The sequence below is a fragment of the Lycium barbarum genome, chromosome 5, assembly GCF_019175385.1.
Source record: "Lycium barbarum isolate Lr01 chromosome 5, ASM1917538v2, whole genome shotgun sequence".
NCBI classification, from domain to species: domain Eukaryota; kingdom Viridiplantae; phylum Streptophyta; class Magnoliopsida; order Solanales; family Solanaceae; genus Lycium; species Lycium barbarum.
In genome coordinates this window covers 118,563,326-118,589,627 of record NC_083341.1, presented here as the reverse complement: position 1 = coordinate 118,589,627, position 26,302 = coordinate 118,563,326, and the positions used below count along the sequence as shown (strand labels likewise).

The 26,302-nt window shown below is 37.9% G+C and overlaps 1 protein-coding gene across 2 annotated transcripts in view; it reads left to right on the top strand.

Annotated features, from left to right (window-relative positions):
- LOC132641250 (DNA topoisomerase 3-alpha) overlaps positions 1 to 26,302 on the top strand; it is a 69,195-nt gene that overhangs the window by 16,712 nt on the left and 26,181 nt on the right. The window contains exons 9-11 of one of the 2 annotated variants that reach the window (XM_060358164.1): positions 10,972 to 11,151; positions 11,272 to 11,400; positions 12,738 to 12,812. In XM_060358164.1, coding sequence (XP_060214147.1) covers positions 10,972 to 11,151; positions 11,272 to 11,400; positions 12,738 to 12,812 — 384 coding nt within the window. The remainder of the gene's footprint in view (positions 1 to 10,971; positions 11,152 to 11,271; positions 11,401 to 12,737; positions 12,813 to 26,302) is intronic. The other variant, XM_060358165.1, reaches the window with a different exon arrangement.

Here is a 26,302-nt window from a genome sequence, read left to right as displayed (position 1 = left end):
TCCATAAGAATGGGTACTTATACATGAGTTCTAAGACTAAATAAGGAAAGACAATATTACACAATCAATTCCTAATCATTTACATCAATACAATATATTCCTAAAATTAAGCTATCAATCTTAATCATCAATATCAAATCAACATCTCAATCTTAATCATTAATACCAAATCAACACTCCCCCTCAAGTTGGTGCAAAGATGTCGCACATGCCCAACTTGCAAACCAGTGTATGAAAAGTCCGTTTGTTGAAGCCTTTAGTAAACACATTAGCTAGTTGTTTTTCTGATGACACGTGGAATAAACTCAAGACACCACCCGTGACTTTTTCTTTGATGAAGTGTCGATCAATTTCAACGTGCTTTGTTCGGTCATGCTGGACTGGATTTCGAGCTATACTGATTGCAGCCTTGTTGTCACAATACAAGGAAAGTTTTCTTTTTTCAGACAATCTCAATTCTTCTAGTAACTTTTGTAACCACAAAAGTTCGCAAACACCCTGGGCCATAGCTTTATATTCTGCCTCCGCACTTGATCTAGCAACTACACTTTGCTTCTTGCTTCTCCAAGTGACCAAGTTTCCTCTTACGAGTGTACAGTAACCGGATGTAGACCTTCTGTCATCTAAAGATCCAGCCCAATCTGCATCGGTAAAGGCTTCTATTTGGAGGTGACCATGTCTGGAGTAAAGTAGACCTTTTCCTGGAGCAGACTTCAGATACCGCAAAATGTGAAAGACAACTTGCATATGAGGATCTCGAGGGCATAAACTGACTCACTAGGCTGACTGAATAGGCTATGTCTGGTCTAGTGTGAGAGAGATAAATGAGTCTTCCAACCAGCCTCTGATATCTCTCTTTATCAACTGACTTTCCAACTCCGCTTTGTAGTTTGTGATTGCTTTCAATGGGTGATTCTGCTGGTTTGCAACCTGTCATACCTGTTTCTTTCAAGAGATCCAAAATATACTTTCTTTGAGAAATAAAGATTCCTCTTTTTGATCTAGCAACTTCAATTCCCAAGAAGTACTGCAATTTTCCTAGATCCTTGATCTCAAATTCCTGTGCCAACAACTTCTTCAATCGGGTCATCTCCTCTTTGTCATCTCCTGTCATTACTATGTCATCAACATAAACTATGAGAAGAGTGAGTTTACCCTTTAAATGTCGTATAAAGAGGGTGTGATCCGCATTGCTTTATAGAATCTGTCAAACCAAGCTCTAGGAGATTGCTTCAATCCGTACAAGGCTTTCTTCAGTCTGCATACCTTTCCTTGATTTTGTTCAGTACCAAAACCAGGAGGAATCTCCATGTACACCTCTTCTTCTAAGTCTCCATGAAGAAATGCATTCTTCACATCAAACTGTTGCAAGTCCCAGTCAAGATTAGCTGCACAAGATAGAAGAATTCTAATAGTATTCATTTTTGCAACAGGAGCAAATGTCTCTTGATAATCCACTCCAAAAGTCTGAGTGAATCCTTTAGCCACCAATCTTGCTTTGAACCTTTCAATGGAACCATCAGCTTTATGTTTTACAGTGAAGACCCATTTGCAACCAACCAACTTCTTGTCTGGTGGTGATGCGACAAGTTCCCAAGTCTCATTCTTTGATAAGGCCTTCATTTCTTCCATCATAGCTTGCTTCCACTTAGAATCTGCAAAAGCTTCCCTCCAATTCTGAGGAATAGACACGGAAGAAATAGACAAGGCAAAGGCTCTATAGGATGGCGATAAAGAATTATAGGAAACAAAGTTAGATAAAGGGTGTTTAGTGCAAGATCTGACTCCTTTCCTGTGAGCAATAGGCAAATTTAACTCATTAGGAAGTATAGCTGACACACCAAAAGAAGAAGGTTCGGCTTCGGCAGGTTGCATGATGGCTTCTTCTGCTCTACTTCTCCTTGAGTAAGTTATCAAATCAGGCCTATCCAAACGCCCAACAGTCTCCCCCTGAATTCTTTCTCTAATTTCACTTTCTCTTATGGCAGTAGTTTCAATAGTCTCCCCCTGAATTCTTTCTCTAATTTCACTTTCCCTTGTGGCAGTAGTTTCAACAATAGAACTAGGAAAAACCATCTCTTCTTCCATATAATTCTCCCCCTGAAGAGGTGATGGTGTAATACTGAAATAGGGCTCAGATTCCCGAAAGGTAACATCCATACTGACAAAGAATCTCCTAGAAGGAGGGTGATAACATTTGTACCCTTTTTGTGTTGGAGAATACCCAATAAAGACACATTTAAGAGCTCTAGGTTCAAGTTTCCCAGAGTTCCTAGCGTGAACAAAGCAAACACACCCAAATCTCTTTGGAGGAACAGTATAGTCATTTTTACCCTTTAAAGCTTCTAAAGGACTCCGGAAATTAAGAGTTTTAAGTGGCATTCTATTGATGAGGTAGGCAACTACTAGAATGGCATCCCCCCAGTAAGGCTTCGGCAAATTTATGGTAAACAAAAGGGATCTTGCTACTTCTAACAAATGCCTATTTTTTCTTTCAGCAACCCCATTTTGTGCACTAGTATATGGATAACTAGTTTGATGGATTATCCCAAAAGATTCCAAGTAAGCTCCAAAAGTTTTATCCATGTATTCTGTGCCATTGTCAGTTCGAAATATCTTTATCTTAGCCTCAAACTGAGTACAAATCATCTTATGAAATGACTTAAAACAGGAGAAAACTTTACTTTTGGCTTTTAACAGATATACCCATGTCATTCTAGTGCAACAATCGATAAAAGTAACAAACCATCGACTACCAGACAAAGAAAGTGTTTGAGTAGGACCCCAGACATTAGAATGAATACTCGAAAAGGGAATTGTGCTTTTATTGTCACTCAGAGGATAAGAGTTTTTAGTGTGCTTGGCATATTCACATGCATCACAAGACAAAGATTCAAACTCAATTCTAGAAAATAAACCAAGGTATAACTTTTTTAAAGCAAAAAAAGATGGGTGTCCCAACCGTCTATGCCACTGTATTATTTCTCGGTTGACATCCTTATTTCCTACAAAAAAGGCCTAACCAGAGTCTCGAGGTCCATCGATCAAATATAAGCCATCATGCAATCTACCACTGCTAATCTTCTTCCCTGTATGGTCTTCAAAAACACAATAATCAGGAAAGAATCTGACACTACAGTTTAGTTCTTTGGTGATAGCGCTAACAGATAATAGGTTAATAGGAAAATCAGGCACATGAAGAATGAATGATAAGGTAATATCAGGAGTACAAAAGATTGAACCTGTTCCAGAGACAGGGGTTAGGGAGCCATTGGCTATTCTGACATAATCCCCTTTGGGACTAGGAGAGTAATTTTGAAGGCCTTTAGAAGAGAGCCTGTCATGTGTCTATTCGCACCAGAATCAATAATCCAACAATTAAGCTGAGCATTAAAAGCAATACCTGACTGCACATAATTGGGGCTAGCAACACTAGAAGAGTCAAGTTTGTTCAGAAGACGGCGAAGATGTTGAACTTCATCTTGAGACAAAGTCTCTCCAGAAGTAGTGTCACCCATATTATTTGGATGGGAAGGGTTAGAATAGGCCTACGACCCGAGAACTGAAAAAAAAATCCAGAAAAAAATCGCCGGAAAGTTGGCTGCCACGTCGGAATCCTAATTCCGGTGATCGGAAAAAATCAAAACTGATAGGGATAGGCTCAGAATGTTCTAGCGACCCCAACAGAGAAAAATAATCCAGAAACGAACTGAACGGGAGGAGTTTTTTGTGCGGACAGCCACAAAGAGAGAGAAAAACTCGACCTCTTTGATAAAACACGGAACCCTAGTGCTGCGAGGGAGAAAACTCACCTCAAAAAGGCAGCAATGGCTCTGATACCATGAAGATTTTTAGCAAGAAGAAAGGGCTTCTTGTATTTCTGAATGAATATACAATCCATAAGAATGGGTACTTATACATGAGTTCTAAGACTAAATAAGGAAAGACAATATTACACAATCAATTCCTAATCATTTACATCAATACAATATATTCCTAAAATTAAGCTATCAATCTTAATCATCAATATCAAATCAACATCTCAATCTTAATCATTAATACCAAATCAACAGTTTATGATCAGAGATAACCCTTGGAAGAGCTAACTGTTTGATGGATTGGAAACTGTCATTCCATTCTGCCGAGAAGAGGAGGGTGTTCCCCCCCCCCCCCCCCCCCCCTTGACCAGGTATATTGAGCCCCTTGAAGGGGTGGACAACCAGTTGTAGGTCTGAGATTGTGTCTGAAAAACTCACCATGGCCCTCGATCTCCTAGTGCAATTAAATTTTTCGTTTTCAAACCTGCACACATTGAAATCACCACCTATCACCCATTGATCACCCCATAGCCCCCTTATTGCTCCTAGTTCCTCCCAAAATCCTCCCTTTCTGCATTAGAGTGGGGTCCATAAACCCCCATAAAACACCATCTTTAATTTTCATGAAGAGTTGCAAGGAAACAAGTGATAGAGCAGCTACCTGGATAGGAGTCGGAACATTTCCAATATCTCTCATCCCAAATAATGATAATACCACCCCTAGTACCACTTGCCTTCAGTTCAACCCAATCAACCCATCTATTCCCCCATAATTGGTGTACCATACCATTTGGCCAATCTTCTATTTTAGTTTCTTGAAGGCATATAATGTCCGGCCTCCATTTACGGGCCAAGGAACTGATGGTGTCCCTTTTATTATTGTCATTGGCCCCCCTTATGTTCCAGCTAGCAATTTTGATCTTCATGATGGAGGCTTCTGGCCATGCCTGCCCCCATCCTTCTTATTGCTCCCATCATAGTTAATACCACAAACCAGGTTGAGTACTTCAGTTTTCCCTTTCCTTTTACCCTTAGACTTGGCAGAACCCAAGGATTTCTCTTTTAAAAGTTGAGTTTGTCTTTTCTGCTCCATTCTCAGAATTAAGTCCAGCAATTCATGTTCGAAACCAGCAATATTTACCCCAAATGCCTTGCAAGCTTTTCCCATAATTAACTTTGTCCACTTTGATGTCTCAATAACAGATGGTTGTTGTACTGCTAATGGAGCAGGAAGATCATCTTCATACCAAGGGAGAGATAAAGAGTCACTAACAGAAGGAGTAGAAAATTCAGAGTCTGTACATGCAACAGTTTGGGAGATAGCATCAGGCCATTTCAGATGTAGAGAGAGACCTTTTGAGAACTTTTCTGAAATTTTCACCTTCATCGTCTGCTTCCTCTCCTGCCTCAGATTGAAAACTCTCACTATAATTGCAAGAGTTGTTATAATAATTGGTGATGGCTTGCTGCTGGAAAGGCTGTACATTACCCATTGATAAAACTGAAGGCCTACGCTTAGCTTTCCATTCCTGAAGGGCCTTTTTTTTGTTGGGCTTTTTAGTCTTTGGTCTTGAAACCATGTTTTTGCGCGGATTCCCCTTCTTTTGGGGTGGTCTTTAAATTTTGCCCCTCATATTTGTGGTCTTTAAATTATGCCCCTCATATTGCTGGTCTTTAATTTTTGCCCTTCGCATTGCAACTCTGAGCGTTCACGTAGAAATCATGAGGTTCTGAGTTCGAACCCCCGCTTAAGCATAAATTAAAAAAAAAATTGCAAGGCAAGGTTTGGGTCGCGTGTATACCGGACCCAACATACTCTTGTTAAGGAATTACCAAATTTATGCCGGACCCGGCATACTCATGCCTTATGAGCGTGAAGTGGGATCCCAAAAACTTTGATCCAGACCTGACCGGAGCTTTGAGTAGCTGACTCCGTACCCGTCTTTGGAGACCGCCAATCTATTGTTAGCCTCCGTCCATTCCAAAACCATTCACCGGCCTTAACCCTAGCCACCTCTTGTCTCGATGGCAGTTCAAACAGGAACTGATTGTGAGATAAAGGGCTCACTTTCATGCTGGCACATATCCTCCATCGGTTCAAAAACCATTTCTGAATTACCTCCAAGTTCAGGCCGTGATTAAAGGGATCATTGAAGGTGCCTATCAAGCTGTATTTTTCCCTAGCTAAAACTATTTAACAAAGTCCCACGAAAATGTAGTCTAAGAACGCTCCATAAATAAAAATAGTGCCTTTCCTTTTAGATGTAGGAAGTTTTTGTAGAGGATAAATAAGTCCCATGCTCCCTTTTTAGTTTAGGATAATAAAAGAACATATAGGGGTTTCCTTAAAAAATTGATTCTTCTCCAATGCAGTAATAAAGAAGCATTTGATCTTTTGGAAACCTAACTTGTAAAATAGACATAGTTTACCCAAAAAGAACCGTTTGGCCAAAAAATAATTCCATTATTTCAACTTCAACTTGAAATATTATCTGCAAATGAATGTTTGTTTTACAATTTAGTCCTCTGTTTCAACTTCAACTCGAAATAGAGAATTTGAAGTTGAAAAATTGGTTTGAGGGGTATTACAAGTGAAATAATGGTTCACTCACAATACTTCAATTTTTTCTACAAGTGAAATAATGGTTCACTCACAATACTTCAATTTTTTTTACAAGTGAAATATATATCCAGATAGAAGTTCAACTTTCAAATTCTCTTTTTCAACTTCAACCAAAATTGTCCAAACACTTACTAAATGGTTAAATTAGGACAAGCAGTAGGGTTTAAGTGGAGGAAGGCTCATCAAGGGCTGCTGATTCAAGTTAAAGCATCTAAACTTTTGTAATAGCTCTTATTGAAGTGTGTGATCATCTCACTTAAAAGCTTAAGCTATTAGATAGAGCACAATTTTAATCATTTTTTTTTTTAATATCTCAGCAACTCTAAAATCTTGTGAAGAGTTCCATATCGGTCCTTTAAGCGATGAGTGATCTCCTTAATATGGCTTGGACAATACTCACCTCTTGAGCTAGCTTTTGGGGTTGAGTTAGGCCCATGATCCCTTTCTTTAACATGATATCAGAGTAGGACCATCGCAATTCTCAGTTCCAATGTTGGGGCACCATATTAAATTGTCTACCACTAGATGTCCAACCCTGGTCGTGAGGGTGGGTGTGAAGAGTCCCACATCAGCCCTTTAAGGGCTTGGACAATCCTCACTTCTTGAGGTAGATTTCGGCGTTGAGTTAGTCAATTAGACCGATATCCCTTTCTTTACAAATCCAGAAACAAATTTAGCCTCAAGGCTTTGGCTTAATGGTATGAGCGTAACTTGTGATGTGTGGGTAGGCGCATGACACGTGTTTGAACCCTGCTGCGGACAAAATCTTGGTATTTAAGTTGGGAAAAGTAGAGAGGTGGGGCACATTATCCATCGAATTTCGAACCGTGCACCAATGGCCCTCGGTGATTTCTCAGTTGTCAACAAAGGAAAAAAAAAAGAAGCCATAAGAAAATTTACTACGACTTTGGATTAGAAAACAATTTTCTTTTGTTTGATTCTGTCACGACCCAGCCCCGTGGGCTGCGACTGGCACCCTACCTGGGTACCCAGACCGAATCGCCTATTCATTTCCAAATCCAAACTTAATTCAGAATTTTACAAAATCGTGTCAAACATAATTTATATCAAAATATGTCTTAAGCGGTCGCACAAATCAAAATGGCATATCAAATCCAAACTGGGCGGCGGAATAGACATCGCCGGTCAAAAGTGCAAACATAAGCATAAGGGCCATTTAGGGCCATCAAAACAAACGGACCGCTTTAAGACCAGAAAACAAATCAAACAAACGTATATAGGACCCTCGCCCCACATATATGACTACAGGCCTCTACGAACTCAAAACAAAGACATATGGCGAGACAGGGCCCCGCCGTACCCAAATCGTCAAATATACAGAGCATATACATAGCAAAAGGAGTCTGTACCAAAAGTGGACTCCGGATCAGAAGGAGTACTCCAAAATAGCAGAAAGTGAAGCCTACAGTGGAGGATCACCAATGTCTGTACCTGCGGGCATGAAACGCAGCCCCCGAAGAAAGGGGGTCAGTACGAAATATGTACTGAGTGTGTAAAGCACGGAGTACAGAAATATGGATCAAAACTGAAAGCAAATCAGATAACAAAGTGGAGTACAAATCAGTATGTCAAAATCCGTATCAAAGTCATATACGTATACATAATGCAAACGAAATCATGCAAACGCTTAAGAACGTGGTCGCCACTCCGACGCTGGCGCCACACACAACATAACACCAGAAAGTTTCAAATCTCCGTATCTCCGAACACAAACACAAACATAGGTGAGCGTATCACATCACGAGCCATATCACAGCATAACTCCAAACGGAACCCGGCCCTATGGCGAAGCCTCGGGAACCGTAACACAGCATACGGCCGAATTATTGTAAGGCGCACGAATCATAACCGGCCCGGGAACCGGTGAACGAAGTCATAATAAGGCACGAGCGGAGTCGTGAGCAAACAAATGCAAATCATACTTCAAAATAGTCTTTCAAAACAGAGTAATCCCATAAGTCATTTCATAATACAAAATAATCGAATGCTTAGTCGATACAAGGTTTCATTTCACAAAACGTTTCCAAAATAGTACGTATAGCTCAAAACGTAACTTAGCGTATCGTAATATTCAAAACACGTCCCGTAGGAGGAAGTTCCAAAATCGAAGGTATCATTTCAAACTTTATTCAAAAGGACAGCCCAATAAGACAAATAGGGCGTCTTGGGGTTAGCGGGTCCACCTCGAGTCGAATTGAGGTGGCGAACATAATTTACGAACATTTAGGGGCCAAAAGTTCATACGTAATCATTTCTAAGTTACCCGACCACGTTTCGATAGGTTTCGAACGATTGGTGGCATTCTAGCCAAAATAGAGCCCTTAGGCTTCAATTGAATTGAATGAATAGTAACTTTTCTGTGGATCGGGTTTCGAGGAGCAGAGATGCTCCGGAGGTTCCAATATTCACCTAGCATACTAAGACATGCCAAACGAAGAAGTGGGAAGCTTTACATACCTTACAGACGTCTTACGCTCTCCCAAAAGTCAAGTCCCGTTTCGTCTGAAATCTGCAAATGGTCAAAGTTACCAATTGAGATTCTTAGGCTTAAAAATGCCATTAACTTTATTTTTGCCTACCGAAATTTCGGCAGCACCTCCCCTATAAATCTAACACCCCCGAGACTTAGCTCGGCTCAAAATACATCAACAACAACAGCCCACACATCAACAACAACACAATTCATAATCAAACTACTCTAGTTTCAAAGTTCCACCTTATTACCTAAGTTGGCAACTTTTCATTCAAACTTCCAAAATTCCAAATCTATGCCCACATTATTGTATTCATTTACTTATTCAAGATTAGTCAATCACATCCCAAATATATTCCAAACCATATACGAAAGTTCCCGAAATTCATTACTCTCCATATTTCATTCAAAACATCAAAAGTCACGACGGACATTCTAACTTGCGTCGTTTCATTCCGAATTCATTAACATCAACTATATGTCACATTTAAAGTCTTTAGCACCCCAAATATACAATGATATACACAATTATACCAAAGGTATACACTTTCCGATAATGTCCGAAATCATTTTCCAACGCCAATTTAATTCATCAATCGATCATTTGCGTCTTAAAGGTTATAACGACACAACTAACGAACTAAATAGGATTCAATTCACCTCCCCTTCTAACTCTCATGGCTCACGGCCACACACCAACACACACACACACACGGCTGCACACACATACACTACTACCACAAAATTCTCATTTCATTTCATTCATCATAACATTCATACCAATTCCATAACACAAAAGTGGAAGAATTCTTACCTTTTCTTGAAAACCCGACTTGTCGCAAACGAGGTTCTTGTGTCAAGCTAATTATACCCCGTTGAAGAGGGCCTTGAGTACTTCACAACTATGTAGAAATTAAGATTTTTGGATCAACAACAAAGCTTGGGAAATTTTTTTCTCTCCTTTTTCTCAAGCTTGGCCGAGAGCTTCTTTGAGGTGCTTTCTTATTTTTTTTTTTTTGTTTTGATCTTGATTCTTGATAATTCCAAAAGGCCTAAGTGATATATATCCAATATAGATCATGTGCATGGCACATGATCATTTAAAAAGGGCTTGGGCCTAGCCAATATGGCCGGCCACCCCACTAACTTTGGGCCTCATTTTGTGTTCTAATTTTTTCTTGGCCCAATTCGATAAACGTCCCGTTTTGTAATTCCCGAAACTAATTTCCGAAATTCCAATTTTATCCTCGGCCTTCCCCGATGTCTTAACATTTATGATTCCATAACCATCATAGTCATATTCACCAAAATCAAAATATTTCCTTATAACACACAAATCGTAATTATTTCTCGATTTCCCGTTATACGAAAACACGGGACATAACAGATTCTGCATTAAATTTTGTATAGGGAAGTGTTCAGAGTTTGTTATGACTTATGAGAGTAATGTTTCTGGATTGTGCTGAGAATTGATTTTTTTTGTCAGAAACAAAACTGTTTACAACAAAACATTTTTTCTTTTGAAAATAAAAACAATTTTTTTTTCCAACATTCTATTGGGTTTCAAGACATCAGACCCAAAATAAGAACTGGTCTTGTTGGAGGGGCAAGTACTAAGGTACTTGTGCACTTAAATCTTAAGCTTAATAACTCATACAAACAACTTGTGACATATCAGGAAAAGTATACTCAAAATAATTAAAAGTTTAGTCATGCTGTAATGAGTTTATTGCCTGTATACATGCCATATCAGAGTGAAGAAAATCCACAAGAAAGGTAGGAAATTGCTGTTATTATTTTTAACATTAAATCACTGGTAACAATTCAGCAGAGAAACTTAAGCAACACTAAAACGTGGAATTCAGTGGTGCCAGTTAACCATAATGCTGATGCTGCTTAAATGTGATATTCACGTGACCAGAATGCTGATGCTACTCAGGTTCTCTGAGCTGTTTTGACGGAGTCTGTTGATTCATAGAGTACACTGTTTAGGTATCATTAATTAAAGTACTCAGTTGATTACTTTGTGTAAATAGACAATGGTGCAAGAGCAAGAAGGTCATCCTGTATGGGGCTCATATGCGCAGCGCCTACTAGACCCTCAATCAGGACTTTGGAGAAACCCTAGTGGAGGTGGGCATGATGACAAAGCCCATCCTCCTATTCATCCAACTAAATTTTCTGCTGGGGAATCCAGATGGAGCCAGGATCACCATGTTAGTACTGGATCTGACACTATTCTTAGTTGGTGGCAACTTATATAGGAGTTGCACTGTGACTTCCCCTTGTGACCTATGTTGGACTCCTTTTTTAATACTGACATTTGTTCTGTGCAGAGAGTGTACGAGTTGGTTGTTCGCCATTTTTTGGCCTGTGTTTCTCAACCTGCTGTTGGGGCTGAAACTATAGTTGAGATTGACATTGCTGGTGAATTCTTTTCTGTACGTGGGAGAGTGATACTTGCAGTAAGTTTCCAATTGCAGTACTAGTTTCTACATATTCATTCTGTCTGACTGATGGCACATGCTTTGGCAGCGTGCTGCCCTTTTTTTTTTTTTTTTTTTTTTCCTTTAATGATTTTGGTACTGTGCTGGCATGAGCAGAATAAAGTGAACATATAGCATGATACTAGTTCTAAATTGCTTTCTTAGTTCTAACTTTGTTTAAAGTAATTAAAGTCTTACACTTGGATTTAAAAGGTATATTCTTCTAGTGGTTTACACTTCTTCACAGGAAGATAGACTGTTTCGAGATAAAAGTCAATTGTGGAGTATATGGAGGCCCAAGATCCATTCCATAACAATGATTTAAAGCAGTGATTCTTTCCTCATACATTTAAAGCCATGATTCTTTGAGTAATAGACATTGGGCCTTTCGAGTAATCGTTATGAAATGGATCTTGGGTCCTCAAAGAATCATTGCTTTAAATGCACGAGGAGAGGATTGTAACTAATGTAATCCAACAAACGTGTACAAATTTGTTACCTATACAGTGCTATATACAAATATTATTTTTACATACAATATTCTTTAACACAAAGAAATGTGTGTAAAAGGGATTTCCGTGCAAGTTTAGGGCATAAAGTATGGATTAAGCCAAACGTTTTTATCCCATCATATGTGGCCCACCAGAAGTTTCTTTGAAGCCTGTATAACTTAGTAGTTACACTTGCCAGTGTAATAAGAAAGGATACTGATAGTCTTCCCCCCTTGGATAGACACCTTCTTTTGCCGCCTCCTCAGTCTCTTCTCCACTATTTCAATTATCAGGTTCCAAACTGTGAGATTCATATTTAATGCTCCTGGCAGTACCCTAGATTGGCTGTTTTGGTCATATAACTTAAGGTCCTATTTCAAAGTTGATCGAAATGACATTTAGTGTGATGTTTTAACCTTTGAGATCAGCTGTGCCCAAATATTTTCGTTTACACTTTTGATTTACCGATAATGGAGGAAGAAGAAAAGTCTAACTGCTATATTGTTACATTGTTTTTATGTCATCTTTGAATGTTCTTTCTTTTCATTCTCTTTTTTAGCCCTCTCTCTTTTCATAATATCTCCTGGTTTCTTAAACTGGACCAATTTGTACTTTGAGGATGGATTTGCTACATCTATTTAGAAACCAATACCTGGAGGCTGGAGGATGTTAATTATTTCCTCTTCTTTCTGAAATTTGTTTCGCACTATAACTCAATCATGTAATTTCTTCACTTTAAAAAATAAACATGTTGAGGGCTAGTGCAACTGCAATCTGAAATTGGCTATTTATAACGAATTATCATTTTTCTTCTTGTATTCACAGAAAAACTACCTTGATGTGTACCGATTTGAATCATGGGGAGGTTCAGTGATCCCAACATACAATTTTGGTCAACAGGTTGGTTCGTACTCTTTGTTTCTATCCAAAACCAAATAATTATTCTATTTATGCAGTTGCAATTATGCAGTAGTGAGGCTAAGCATGCACTTTGATGAATTTCTATGCAGTATTTTGATTATCATCTGCCTTCTGACAAGCTTTATTATTTCATGCCATTTTTACGTAAATTCTAGAAAACTTATATTTTATAACTGCAAATTAAAGAATGAACCTATTCCCTGTGGGGCTGGCAGCTGAATTGACATGTAATTTTGATGTGCCTTTTTGTATTCAGACTTGATTCACGACTCTTAAGATATATGAGTTCTTTTGCACTATGCTTTCCTTTATTACTTCTGGCTTTGGTAGGTGTCTAGATTTGACAAAATTGCCTAAAACAATTCCTTCCTTCCTAGCCCCCCTTCTTGATCCCCATATCACCCCTTTTTTTCTCAAAGGGTATCAGTAGCAATGAAAGGGGGGATGTTATGAAGGCCGGTTTAGGAAGCCACCAAACTGGGAAAACTAATTCAGAATAAGAGAGCTTGTTTTCTGCAGCTACTGTCATAGTCTTTTGTTCTGGTTACATCTTTTCGATGTACTTTTCAAGGTTTTCAATGTGCCCCCTCTAAAAAAGTTAGGGAAATTTGAACTTCAATTCTCCCATTTGAATATATCTGCAGTTATCTCCTAGCTGCCTTAAGATGAAATTGCTCAACTAGTTTATGCAGCAAAACCAAATTTGTGTTGTGAAAAAATGAATTTAGTATCTCAAAAAGAAATGGTCAAAGTTATATCTACATTCATACTATTAATATCATATTAATTGGTTTTTAATATACTACTTAATTGTTTTGACTAATCATTATTTTGTTAACAATTGGAGCCGTTAGCTATCAGATTAATGTTTGGGTCTTTGCTATAACTTGAATGACCTTTAGTACTATGTCTTTAAGGATGAACGTTTTCAACATTATTTGGTGTATTTGGTGGTTCTTCTACCTATAAATAAATAGTCCAACTATTTTGCTTTGGGGATATAAAAGAACCAGCGAGACATATATATACATAGAAAAATTCTTCCTTCTATATTATATTATGTTGGGTTTTCTTCTTTGTGAAATCTTTGTTAGATTCTGGCTCCTAGTTTTGTACTAGAAGTGCTTGTTGAATCCTGGGGGATACACCCATACCGGGTGAAATATCCTTAAGGACAGTGTCTGAATTGACATGCCTCAAGCTTTCAAGAACATCTTGCAAGGTTCGTGATCAAGTATTTTTTGACAAGGTCCGTGATCAAGTATTAAGAGTTTCCTACAAGTGTTCGTGATCAAGTATTTTTCGTAAGATTTACAACAATCTTAAGGATATTTTTCTTACTACATTCTTATGGAAAGTACTAAAAGTTCTTGATGAAGAAAAGAAACAAAACAGTGCAGTTGATAGAAAATAGATTAAAGAAGCGAAGGTGCAGTTGCCAAAGAGCGTGGTTGTAAAAGCAGTATTTGCGTTTGGAGAATCAATAGTGGATCAGGGAATAATAATTATATTGCAACTGTTGCTAAGTGTAGTTTTCTACCTTATGGTAAGGATTTCAACGTTGGTGGTTCTGGTGGGTGGACTTCCAATTCTGTTGGTTGGCCTAAGGGCAAGGCTTCAGGTCTGGTGGTGTTCTTGAGGGTATTAAACGGAAGGTATTTGTAGCTGAAAAAGGTGAGGAATATACTAAGAAAGGCAGTGTTGTGGAGGACAACTAGATCTATGTGTTCATGCTAGTAGGTATGTGACAATACTATATATATATATATATATATATATATATATATATATATATATATATATATATATATATATATATATATATATATATATATATATATTAATGGATTTGTGTGTCAAACTAAACAATATATCCCTCAATGTTTAAGAAGATTCGAATAAATGATAATCCCGCTAAGCAAAAATAAATTTGACTAAGCGGATGATTTAATTGTTGTGGTTATTTCTCAAGCGAATCTTGTGGTTAATATGAGAGATTGGGTGTTAGACTTTGGTGCTACTAAGCGTCTTTGTGCTAGCATAATTTTGTGTTTTACACCCAAGTTGAAGAAGAAGAATAATTTATTTATGTTGGTGACTCAAGAACTACTCAAGTTCTTGGAATGAAAAAATTCTTCTTAAACTCACATTAGAAAAATATTGGAATTAATTGAGGTGGTACATGTTCCTAATATCTGAACCAATTTGGTTTCTACGTGATTATTAGGAAAAGTTGTGTGATTATTCTATTTGAGTTAGATAAAGTGTTAACAAAAACAACATTTTGTGAGGCAATGAGTATAATAACCATGATTTAGCTGTGCCTGATAATTTTCAAGATGGAAATATTACTACTTTGTTATTTGACTGAATTCATATGATTTATGACATGTTAAACTTGGATATGTTGTTTTTCCTTGTGTGGAAAAAATAATTAAAGCTAGACCACTTTTCAATATCACCCAGCAAAAAAAAATGCTCTCAAGCACTCTTTCCAAGGCTAAACACTAGAGACCCTTTCCGGGTGTCTAGTATTCCATTCTCCGGTGGTTCTCTGCCATTGGAGCTCAGCCAACCCTTTTTCTTTCTTTCTTTCTTTCTTTCTTTCATGGAAAACAGGCTGTACTTCAGACAAGGGGGTAAATCTTATGATTTAACAGAAACTATTTCTTCCTCAGAGACATGGTTCGATTGGGTGGAGAGCTCAAGATCTGGCTTTGTAAAAGGCTAAAGGAAGCATCAGAGAACAGGGGGAAATCTTTCAAATCATGGAGATGTCGGGATTTCTCGACAAATATTTATTGTGCTCAGAAGTTCAATAAATATGGACGATTTCAATAAATATGGACGATTCATATTAGTTATTTCTGTTAAAGGGCAGAGTACATCAGTGATTATTATCCTAGAAAATGCATTCAATGAGGGGTGGGGGAGTTTGGCAACAAAAGTGGAAAAATTCATTAATAGGAATGCAGAGACAAAAGGTGCACTTATTACAACAGGGGAGGCAAATCTCAATACAATCATTGGCAAGGGGAATTACAAGGAAGCTTTATATAACAATATTGGAGGCAAAAAGAACTCGTAATAGTTAAGGAGGACTTGAAACTGAAGACTTCATCAGACATTGATGATAACAACCTCTTGCGCAGATGTCTTGTCGGCAGGTTCTGTGGAGGGGAAGATGCTCCAGTTCGAAGCGATGTTCGTAGATGGGCCCAACAGACGTGGAAGGGGGCACATAATATACAGGTTTATGACATGGACGAGTATCTCTTTCTCTTCGAATTTCAGACTAGGAAGGCTGCTGAACATGTTATTATGGGGGAGTGGAAGAGACAAGGTTCGATTTTGAAGCTTGACTGGTGGTCACCAACAAAAGGAGCCTTCCCAGATGAAACGAGGTTCGATTGGTTTTGGATTAGGGTACTAGGGCTCCCATTACAGCTATGGAATAAGGAGGTGATGAAGAAAATAAGAGATGAATGTGGGGGTGGTTAGAAAATGAAGAGGAGACTGAAATTAAAAATCACTTGGATGGGCAAGAATTAAAGTTAAAGGGCCAAAGGAGAAGATTCCGACAAAGATAGAGATAAGGACGACGGATTGATATATTCTCTTCCGGTGTGGTGCGAGGCGCCGGCAACGTACAGATCGGCGAAGGGGGAGGATAACGTCCTTCGAGGTGACAGCGAGGATGAAGCTGTTGAGATAGAGATCAGAGATAAGCCTACAAATGACAGAGACTCTCAATCCTTAAGAGGAAAGGGAAAAAAATTGAAAAAAACATCGGATATCGATGTTAACATAGAAGGGGTAATAAGGATGACCAGCAGTCACATGGCAAGTGGAAGTGAGGCCAAAGACTTTAATTTGAATCTAAATGAAAGTGGGGTCAAAGACTTTAATGTGAATCTGAATGAAAGTGGGGCCACAGATTTCAATTTGAATCTGAATGTAAGTGGGGTCAGTATTTAATGTGAATATGAATGAAAGTGGGGCCACATACTTCAATTTGACTCTAAATGAAAATGGGCATACAGACTTTGATTTGGGCCTGAATGAGCAACTTTCTTCACAGGCCCAGGACTCTCAACAAGTGGGCCTTTCAATTAAGCCCAAGCAGACTATTTTTACAGAGCCTTTTTCAGAATTCATTAATGTGGACTGGGGAGAAACTTATCAGCCTTTTAAACATTCGATTTTATATGGGATACTGGAAAAAACATGCGAATGGCTTTTGAGTCTCAAAACTCATGGAATCAAAGCATCCAGGAGATTCCAAAAGAAAATTTGGTGCAAGGGGAAGATCCTCTATCAATTGAGGTGGAGGTAGCTAATAGGGATACGAACAGAGAAGAATATTCTTTTCTGGAAATCTACAACAATCAATTGGTGTCTTTCAATGACCCAGTTCCCTTGAGCATCGAAGAGAATCTATCAGAGGAGATGATTGAGACAAGGGCCACTATATGGGTACATCTCAATGTGATCAAACTAGGCCATGCCTTTGTAGCAGCTATTATTAGGGGGTGCGAGAAGGAAACATATGCTTTGTGTATGAAGCTAGACCAAAAGAGGTACATGGAGAGACAAGCAGGAAAGGACAAAGCTTCAAACAGCAGCAAAAACACAATTCAAAAAGAACTCAAAAATCTTATTTTTGATATGAAATTCAAGGACGGGGAACCTAGAGTTAGAGGGAGGAAATTAGCTATTACACATCAATGAGGATACAAATTGTATCCTAGAATGTAAGGGGGCTTAATGAGAATAGCAAAAGGGGATTAGTCAGAGATATGATTAATCAATGGGGTGCAGATGTGTATATATTGGTAGAAACTAAGTTGAGGGGAAGCATAAATAGCCTTATCCATAGTATTTGGGATAATAGATGGGTAGGGGAGGTGTATATAGAGGCTGTAGGTAGGAGTGGAGGGATAATAATTCTTTGGGATAAGAGGGTTTGGGAAGGGGAGTTGGTTGAATGTGGCAACCAAAGCATAACATGTAAAATGTCTGATCAAAATTCTGATTTCACCTGTTTTTGACAGGAGTATATGCCGACTGTAAAAAAGTTGAAAGAAGAGAATTGTGGTGGGAATTGTATGCAATGAGGGGAAGGTGTGAAGGGCCTTGGGTGGTGGTTTTAATGTCATCAGGTATCCCAATGAGAGAGCAAACTGTTTAAGAATCAATGGAGCAATGTCAGAGTTCTCTGAATGCATTGAAGAATTAGAGCTTGTGGATCCTCCTTTATTTGGAGGATCTTATACATGGAAGAGAGGGGAAAATCATAGAAGCGCCTCAAGAATTGATAGATTTCTTCATTCATCAACCTGGGAGGAACAATTTATCCTTTTACAACAAACATTTTTGCCAAAGATAGGATCTAATCATAATCCTATCATGTTATCATGTGGAGGGATGAACTTCAAAAAGTCCTACTTCAAATTTGAAACCTGGTGGATGGGAGTAGAGGGCTTTAAAGAGAAAGTGAAACTTTGGTGGGGCTCTTTCAATGTCAATGGGAGACCTGGTTTTGTTTTGGCTGAAAAATTAAAAATGCTAAAAGCAAAGCTGAAGGATTGGAGCAAAGATAACAGGGGCAATTGGAAGCAGAGAAAGAAAACATTCTCAATCAATTGGCCAATTGGGAGACAGTTCAAGAACAAAGAGTTCTCACAGATGATGAGTTGATCCAGAAATCAAATTTAGCCTTGGAATTTGAGGAAGTAGCCAGAAATGAGGAGATAACATGGAAGCAGAGGTCCAGGATACAGTGGTTGAAACAAGGAGACAAGAACACTAAATACTTCCATAGGATTGCTAAAGCTCATAAAAGGGTTAATTCCATCGATTGCCTAAATGTGGAGGGGAATGAGGTGACAGACTCAGAGGATATTGAAGAAGCTATCCAAAACTTCTACATGAATCTTTACAAGGAAACAGAAGACTAGAGGCCAGAATTGGTGTTACATGAAGCCAATGCGATTTCTGTGGAGGAGCAAGAGTGGTTGCAAAGGCAATTTGAAGAGGCAGAGATTGTTGAGAGCATTAAAATGTGTGCTATGGAGAAGGCTCTTGGGCCTGATGGATTTCCTATGTCATTTTATTTAGCTTTTTGGGAGACCTTAAAAGTTGATATACAGAAAACTATCAAGTATTTTCATGATAATCAGAAGTTTGAGAGGAGTTTCAATGCAACATTCATAGCATTGATATTAAAAAAAGCAGATTCCTCAGAGTTGAAAGACTTTAGACCTATAAGTCTCATTGGTTGTATGTACAAGATTATTGCAAAATTACTGGCTGAAAGACTAAAGAAGGTAGTTAACAGTTTGGTGAACAAGCATCAGATGGAATTTATAAAAGGGAGACAAATCATGGATGCTGCACTTATTGCTAGTGAATGTGTGGACTCCAGATTTAAAGGTGGAGAACCAGGGGTCATGTGTAAACTGGACATAGAAAAGCTTATGACCATGTCAATTGGAAATTCTTGCTCAACATTTTGAGACAAATGGGCTTTGGTGAGAAATGGTTGAAATGGATAGATTTTTGCATAAAAACTGTCAGATTCTCTGTTCTTGTGAATGGAGAACCTGTTGGTTTTTTTCCTTCCGAAAGGGGACTCAGACAGGGTTTTGATAGCATGATAAGGATAGCTATACAGAACAGGTGGATCAAAGGCTTTGAATTAGGTAATAACAGGGGGGTAGATGAAGGAAATATGTCATTTGCAGTATGCAGATGACACAGTGATCTTCTGTGAGCCTAAGGTTGAGCAGATTGGTTACATTAGAATGATTTTGACAATTTTTGAGGCCTGTTCTGGATTGAAAGTCAATTGGGGGAAAACAAGTTTGTTTCCAATAAAGGAGGTGCCAAACATACAAAATCTTGCTCACATTTTAGGTTGTAAAGTGGAGAACTTGCCAACAGCTTACCTTGGCATGCCTCTAGGAAGCAAACACAAAGCAGGGGAAATCTGGGATGGTATAGTGGAGAAAACAGAAAAAAAAACTGGCTAGGTGGAAGGCTCAATATTTATCTCTGGGAGGAAGGTTGACTCTTATCAACTCTGTCCTAGATTCTTTGCCTACTTATGTTATGTCCTTGTTCCCTTTACCTTTCAATATACAGAAAATACTGAATAGACTCAGAAGGGAGTTCTTGTTTCATGGGAATATAGAGGGCAAAGGTTACAACTTGGTGAAATGGCTATGGAGGTACAATATTGAGGAAAATGCACTGTGGAAGGAGGTTATTAAATGCAAATTTGGGGAACTCAATCCATGGTGTACTAATGTGAGTAATGGTACTTATGGTGTTGGAGTCCGGAAAACAATAAGAGCTCTTTGGCCAAACCTGGAAAGGAACTTGTAGATGAAAGTAGGAGATGGGAAAAAAGCAAAGTTCTGGAAAGATGCTTGGAATGAACAAGTCCCTCTTATGGAAGTTTATCTAGATCTATTCATTTTAAGTGACAACCCGGAGGTCACTATACATGAAGTTTGGAGTGCTCAGGGATGGGACTTTAACTTTTAGAAGATTTTTGAATGACTGGGAGGCGGAAAGGGTGGTTAGTCTGTTGAATAGAATTGGGAATTTTCATGGCACTACCTCTGATCCAGACACTTTGAGATGGAGACACAATATTGATGGGCAATTCGCTGTAAACAGGGTTTACAAAAAGGAGGATATGGTGCAGAATGGGGAGCAGCCAAAATTTTGGATCAAAATATGGAAGTGTCCAGTCCCAACCAAGGTGAAATGTTTCACTTGGCTGGTGGCAAAGAGAGCTTGTTTAACACATGAAGTATTGAGGAGAAAGGGACGCATCATAGTTTCCGGATGTTATCTTTGCAATGAAACAAATGAAACCAACAAACATCTTTTTCTTCACTGCAAATTCACAACACAACTTTGGTCTTTGTTCTTCAACCTGATAGAGACTAACTGGACTATGCCTGAGCATACTGCAGTTATAACTTGTTGGATGAGAAGAGGAGGCAGCAAGAGCCAGAAAAAATGGTGGAGGATGATCCCTCATTGTATTTGGTGGACTATTTGGAAAGAAAGGAAAGAAAGATGTTTTGAAGATAGATCTAATTCCATTTAGAAAGTCAAATGGAATTGTATAGTATCTTTCTACTTTTGGTGTAAAGAAATAGGATTAGAAGATATAGATCAGTTTGTAGATTTATTAGGATCAATGTAAGTATTTCTTTTACTCTTTCTGTCTTCAGTTTAAATCTTTTTGATGGTTTCGAGCATATCCTAAATGCTGAGGAATACAATTTACCAGTTTCAAAAATAAATAAATAAATTTAAATTTGATATCTTAAGAAGTCATGTCTAATTTTACTATTTTAATCTTGTATATGACTCTTTATCATGATGATAATTATTCTTTTAGAATTAGAACGTTGCGTTTTGAAAACCATAACAAACCTTTTAATAATAATTCAGTTAAATTGTAATTGATCACTATCTTGAATGACATTGCATGACCTTTACATTGTTTTAGTAATTGGGTTTGTTAAACTATCATAATGTTAGCAGTTAAATTGTGTTCTTCTATATGTTGTTAAGACATCTTATCCATTTTGTTGGATCTTTGCCTATATGCTGTCTAAAACTATTTTTCTTTTGGAGTATATAGGATATATCAGTAGAATTTCTTATTCTCTATTCTATCAGTGTATAAATTTGTGTGTCACATATAAAGAGAGACACATCAAAAGTAAACTAGAATTTTTTTGTGGTGAATTGTGGAAACGTTATTTTCTTAGATTGAAAAGAAATATTTGAAATTGTGGGGTTGTCTAGCTAATGTTATGTTACTCAATTTTGAAAAGGAAAAAAGAATATATGAGAGGTACCACAATTATGGTACTAAACATAGTGAATTTTTGGAGTTGGTTGGTAACGAGATTGAATGGTTAAAAGACCTCTTAGTGAGTATTCCAATTAGAATAAAACCAACATCTTTTGTGTATATATATTGTGGTTGCGAAGCTAACTATAAAAGGGCAGCCCGGTGTACTAAGCTCCCGTTATGTGCGGGGTTCGGGGAAGGGCCGGACCACAAGGGACTGTTGTACGCAGCCTCACCTAGCATTTCTGTCAGGGACTATTTTTACGGCTTGAACCCATGACCTCCTGGTCACATGGCAACAACTTTACTAGTTACTCCAAGGCTCCTGTTCCCAAGCTAACTATAGTGAAAATAATTTTCTTATTGGCAAAAATAGACACATTTATTTGAGATATAATGTGGTAAGAGCAACTGCTGTGAGATGTGATAATTTTATAATTGTATGAAGTCTGAGGTGAATTTGGCCGATTCACAAGACTAAAAGAAACATCGAGGGGAATGGGACTTTTGTCATTTGAGAAGATCGCATGAATTAGGTTCATATGGGTAATAACAAGTCATTAGTTGATCAAGTATGCACTATTAAATTATGTCCCTTTCTATGATGTGTGAATATAGTGCAGTTCTACAAGGCAAAGTGAGGCTGAGTTATAAACTCTTAATACATTACCATATCCTTTATAGGTGGTGTATTGCTCTCCAGAATATACTTGATGGGTGGACCTATATGAGTGTGGAGTGGTGCCGCTCCTATGAAATTGTGACAGATTTCTAGAGCACTCATGAATACCAGGACACACGCATGGCCTCTTAGCGCAAAACCCCGATAACGACAAAGATTGTGCGAGTATAATATGATAGAATAAGACCATGGGCTTACAAAAGAATTATTGGTTCATAGAAGTTCTAAACTTCACCAATTATTCTGTAAGTATAATCTTATTTTATTTAGGTCTGATTCATTGTCTACGCGACACCAGATTCGACGGATTATACTCATATTTGAAGACCCAGCAAAACTTCTCATTTTATTCTATTCCAAAACTTCTTATTTCATTCTATTCCTTATTATTCTTTTTGAGATAATGGGGGATTGTTGTGAAAAAATGAGTATCTCAAAAAGAAATGGTCAAAATTATATCTACATTCATACTATTAATATCATATTAATTTGTTTTTAATATAGTACTTAATTGTTTTGACTAATCATTATTTTGTTAACAATTGGAGCCGTTAGCTATCAGGTTAATGTTTGGATCTTTAATATAACTTGAATGACCTTTACTACTATGTCTTTAAGAATGAACATTTTCAACATTATTTGGTGTATTTGGTGGTTCTTCTACCTATAAATAAATAGTCCAACTATTTTGCTTTGGGGATATAAAAGAACGAGCGAGACATATATATACAAAGAAAAATTCTTCCTTCTATATTATATTATGTTGGGTTTTCTTCTTTGTGAAATCTTTGTTAGATTCTGGCTCCTAGTTTTGTACTAGAAGAGCTTGTTGAATCCTGGGGGATACACCCATACCGGGTGAAATATCCTTAAGGACAGTGTCTGAATTGACATGCCTCAAGCTTTCAAGAATATCTTGCAAGGTTCGTGATCAAGCATTAAGAGTTTCCTACAAGTGTTCGTGATCAAATATTTTCCGTAAGATTTACAACAATTTGATATCAATATTCTTACATTCGAGCAGTTAGTGTTGACTGAGAGTTTGTGGGGTTCTAGTTGAATCTGCCAGGACTTTGTCACGACCCAACTCCGTAGGCCGCGACTAGTGTCCGTGCTGGACACCCAAACGTACCCAATAACCCAGACTAGCATATCAGCAGAATATTTTTAAATGTAAAAGTCACCTATTGGGAAAGAGGGGGGGGGGGGATGGGTTGACCTGTTGGAGCTAGGCTGTTTCTTTTTTAATTTTGCAATGTTATCTTTTAATTCCCATCTTACCACTCAAAAGTCAATTACATCATGTACATGCTGTTGACAATAAAAATTCTCTTCATCTTGCTTTTAGTTGAGGGAGGAACTATTTAAAGTCGATTTTTTTTTGGTTTAAGATGCAGCAACAGTTTGAAGACCTATCGACTCTTGCAGCTTTAGCTTGAACCATGGGACTAATTCTGTATATTACAAGTCTAGCCAAGTCTAGAGCTTTAGAGTTTTTGTAGTATGGAGGACCATTTAGCTTTCTTTTGCGTAAGCAAAAGGATGCACTTTGTGATTTGCCGAATGGCCCAATTCACATTGTTCATTTCGTCTTCTTGCTTTTTGTTAGGACCTCATCTTTACTTTTAGTAGACTGATGATGTCCACGATATACCTTTATTTGAAAATATGATACGGTCACGTAATATAGCAACCCAACTAGGAGTGTTGGTGTAAGCGTGAGTGTTTTTTTTTTTTTTTGAGAAGGGAACATGGTGAAAGCGTGAGTGTTTAGTTTATGTGAATCTACTTTCCTAATTTAACTTTCCATTAAGGTTTTGGTTTTCAATTAACAATTTAATATGACTAAAGATAACTAAAATATTCTATGAGGAATTTAAACAAACACTATAAGTGCATTAATAAAGAGTTCTAACAATTACGAGGCACTAACATTGATTTGATTGAACTAGTGTTATGGCATCAATATCACAAGTGCCTACTTAATATTTCTTAATACTTTTTGTTGATAACCATGATGTTCAGGCCAGCTTGCGTGCACCTCGATTCCACGGGTTACCTGTTACCTCCCACCAGCACAGGTACCGGTAACTCTGTCCACCAAGGCTTGGACAAATAGGAAGAAATCACATAGTGTTTTGGCCTCCATTGAGATTTGAACCACAGACCTCATGGTTCCCAATTCACTTCATTGATTCCTAGGCCACACGCTTGTGTGCTTAATATTTTCCAATACTTAAAAGACTTTTAACCACCAATTTGACTTTCCCAAGTCAATTGGGGTTTTATAAACACTCCCTCCGTCTAAATTTATATGAACCTATTTCCTTTTTAGTCCGTGCCAAAAAGATTGACCCCTTTATAAATTTGGAGACAAATTCACTTTTTTCAAATGATTTATGGCCACACAAATATCACTGACTTGTTTTGAACCATATCTTTCAAAAGTCTTCCCTTCTTTCTTAAACTTTGTGTCCAGTTAAATAGGCTCACATAAATTGAAACGGAGGGAGTAGCAATTGATATATGCCCAAGTACGAATCTCCCTATCCCCGGTTCTATTAAATATGTTAGATTAATCCCTTAATCAACACAATTCCTTGTTATTACCTATTACCAAACTAAGTTCTACTTTCCCAAGTAACTGTGGCAATGGTTTCTTAAATGCTTCTGGTGCTTGATCAATGAAAACGTTGGCTCCAACTGTTGAGACGGTAACGGCTTGGCCACCGCTGCCACGGTTGAGATGCAGATTTCCATTCCTTCACTTGTTTGCCCAAATCTCTAATTTCATCTAAAAAAAAAAAAAAGTTTTGCCCAGATGTCCAGATTCTTGCAAGTGTTTGATGCTTTTCTTCCGTTTTGCTTTCTTTAAGTTCATCAACATGAAAATGCACCAATCCAGCACACTTTTAGATTAATTCTCATTTAAAGGAGTCTAGAATCTATAAAAATACACACGGTAAAAATCCCAACTTATCATTGACCAGCTTCAATAACTAAAACTTTCTTACCTTTATGTTGAAAAAGTTTTTAAGATATATATATATTTTTTTTTTGAAACTGGTAATTGTGTTTTTATCAGCATTTAGGACATGCTGGAGACCTTCAAAAGTGTTACAGCAGGAACATCAAAAGGAAATAGAAATACTTACAGAGATTTTAATAAATCTACAAACTGATTTATATCTTCTAATCCTATTTCTTTACTCCAAAAGTAGAAAGATACTATACAATTCCATTTGACTTTCTGAAGGGAACTGGATCTATTTTCAAAAGACCTATCATTCCTCTCCTTCCAAACTGTCCACCATATGCAGTGTGGGATTATCCTCCACCATTTCTTTTGACTCTTACTGCCTCCCCTCTTCATCCAACAACTAAGTGAATTTGCAGTGTGTTCAGGCATAGTCCATTGTGTCTCTGTTATGTTGAGAAATAAGGACCACAGTTGTGCAGTGAATTTGCAATGTAGAAATAGATGCTTGTTGGTTTCATCTGTTTCCTTGCACAAGAAACATCTGGAAACTATGATGGCACCTTTTCTCTTTAGAACTTCATGTGTTAAACAAGCCCTCCTTGCCACCAACCATGTGAAGCATTTCACCTTGTTTGGAACTGGGCACTTCCATAAGTTTCTCCAAAGCTTTGGTTGCTCTCTATTCTGTAGATTACACTCCCTTTTGTAAGCCCTTTTTACTGAGAATTTCCCATCACTATTATGCTTCCATCTTAGAGTGTCTGGTTCATTGTTGGTGCCACTGAAATCACCAATTTTGCTTAACAGGTCGGCCACCCTTTCCACCTCCCAATCATTCAACAGTCTTCTGAAATTTAAGTTCCAGCCCTGTGCACTCCACATCTCATCTATTGTGCTCTCTGGATTATTGCATAGAATAAACA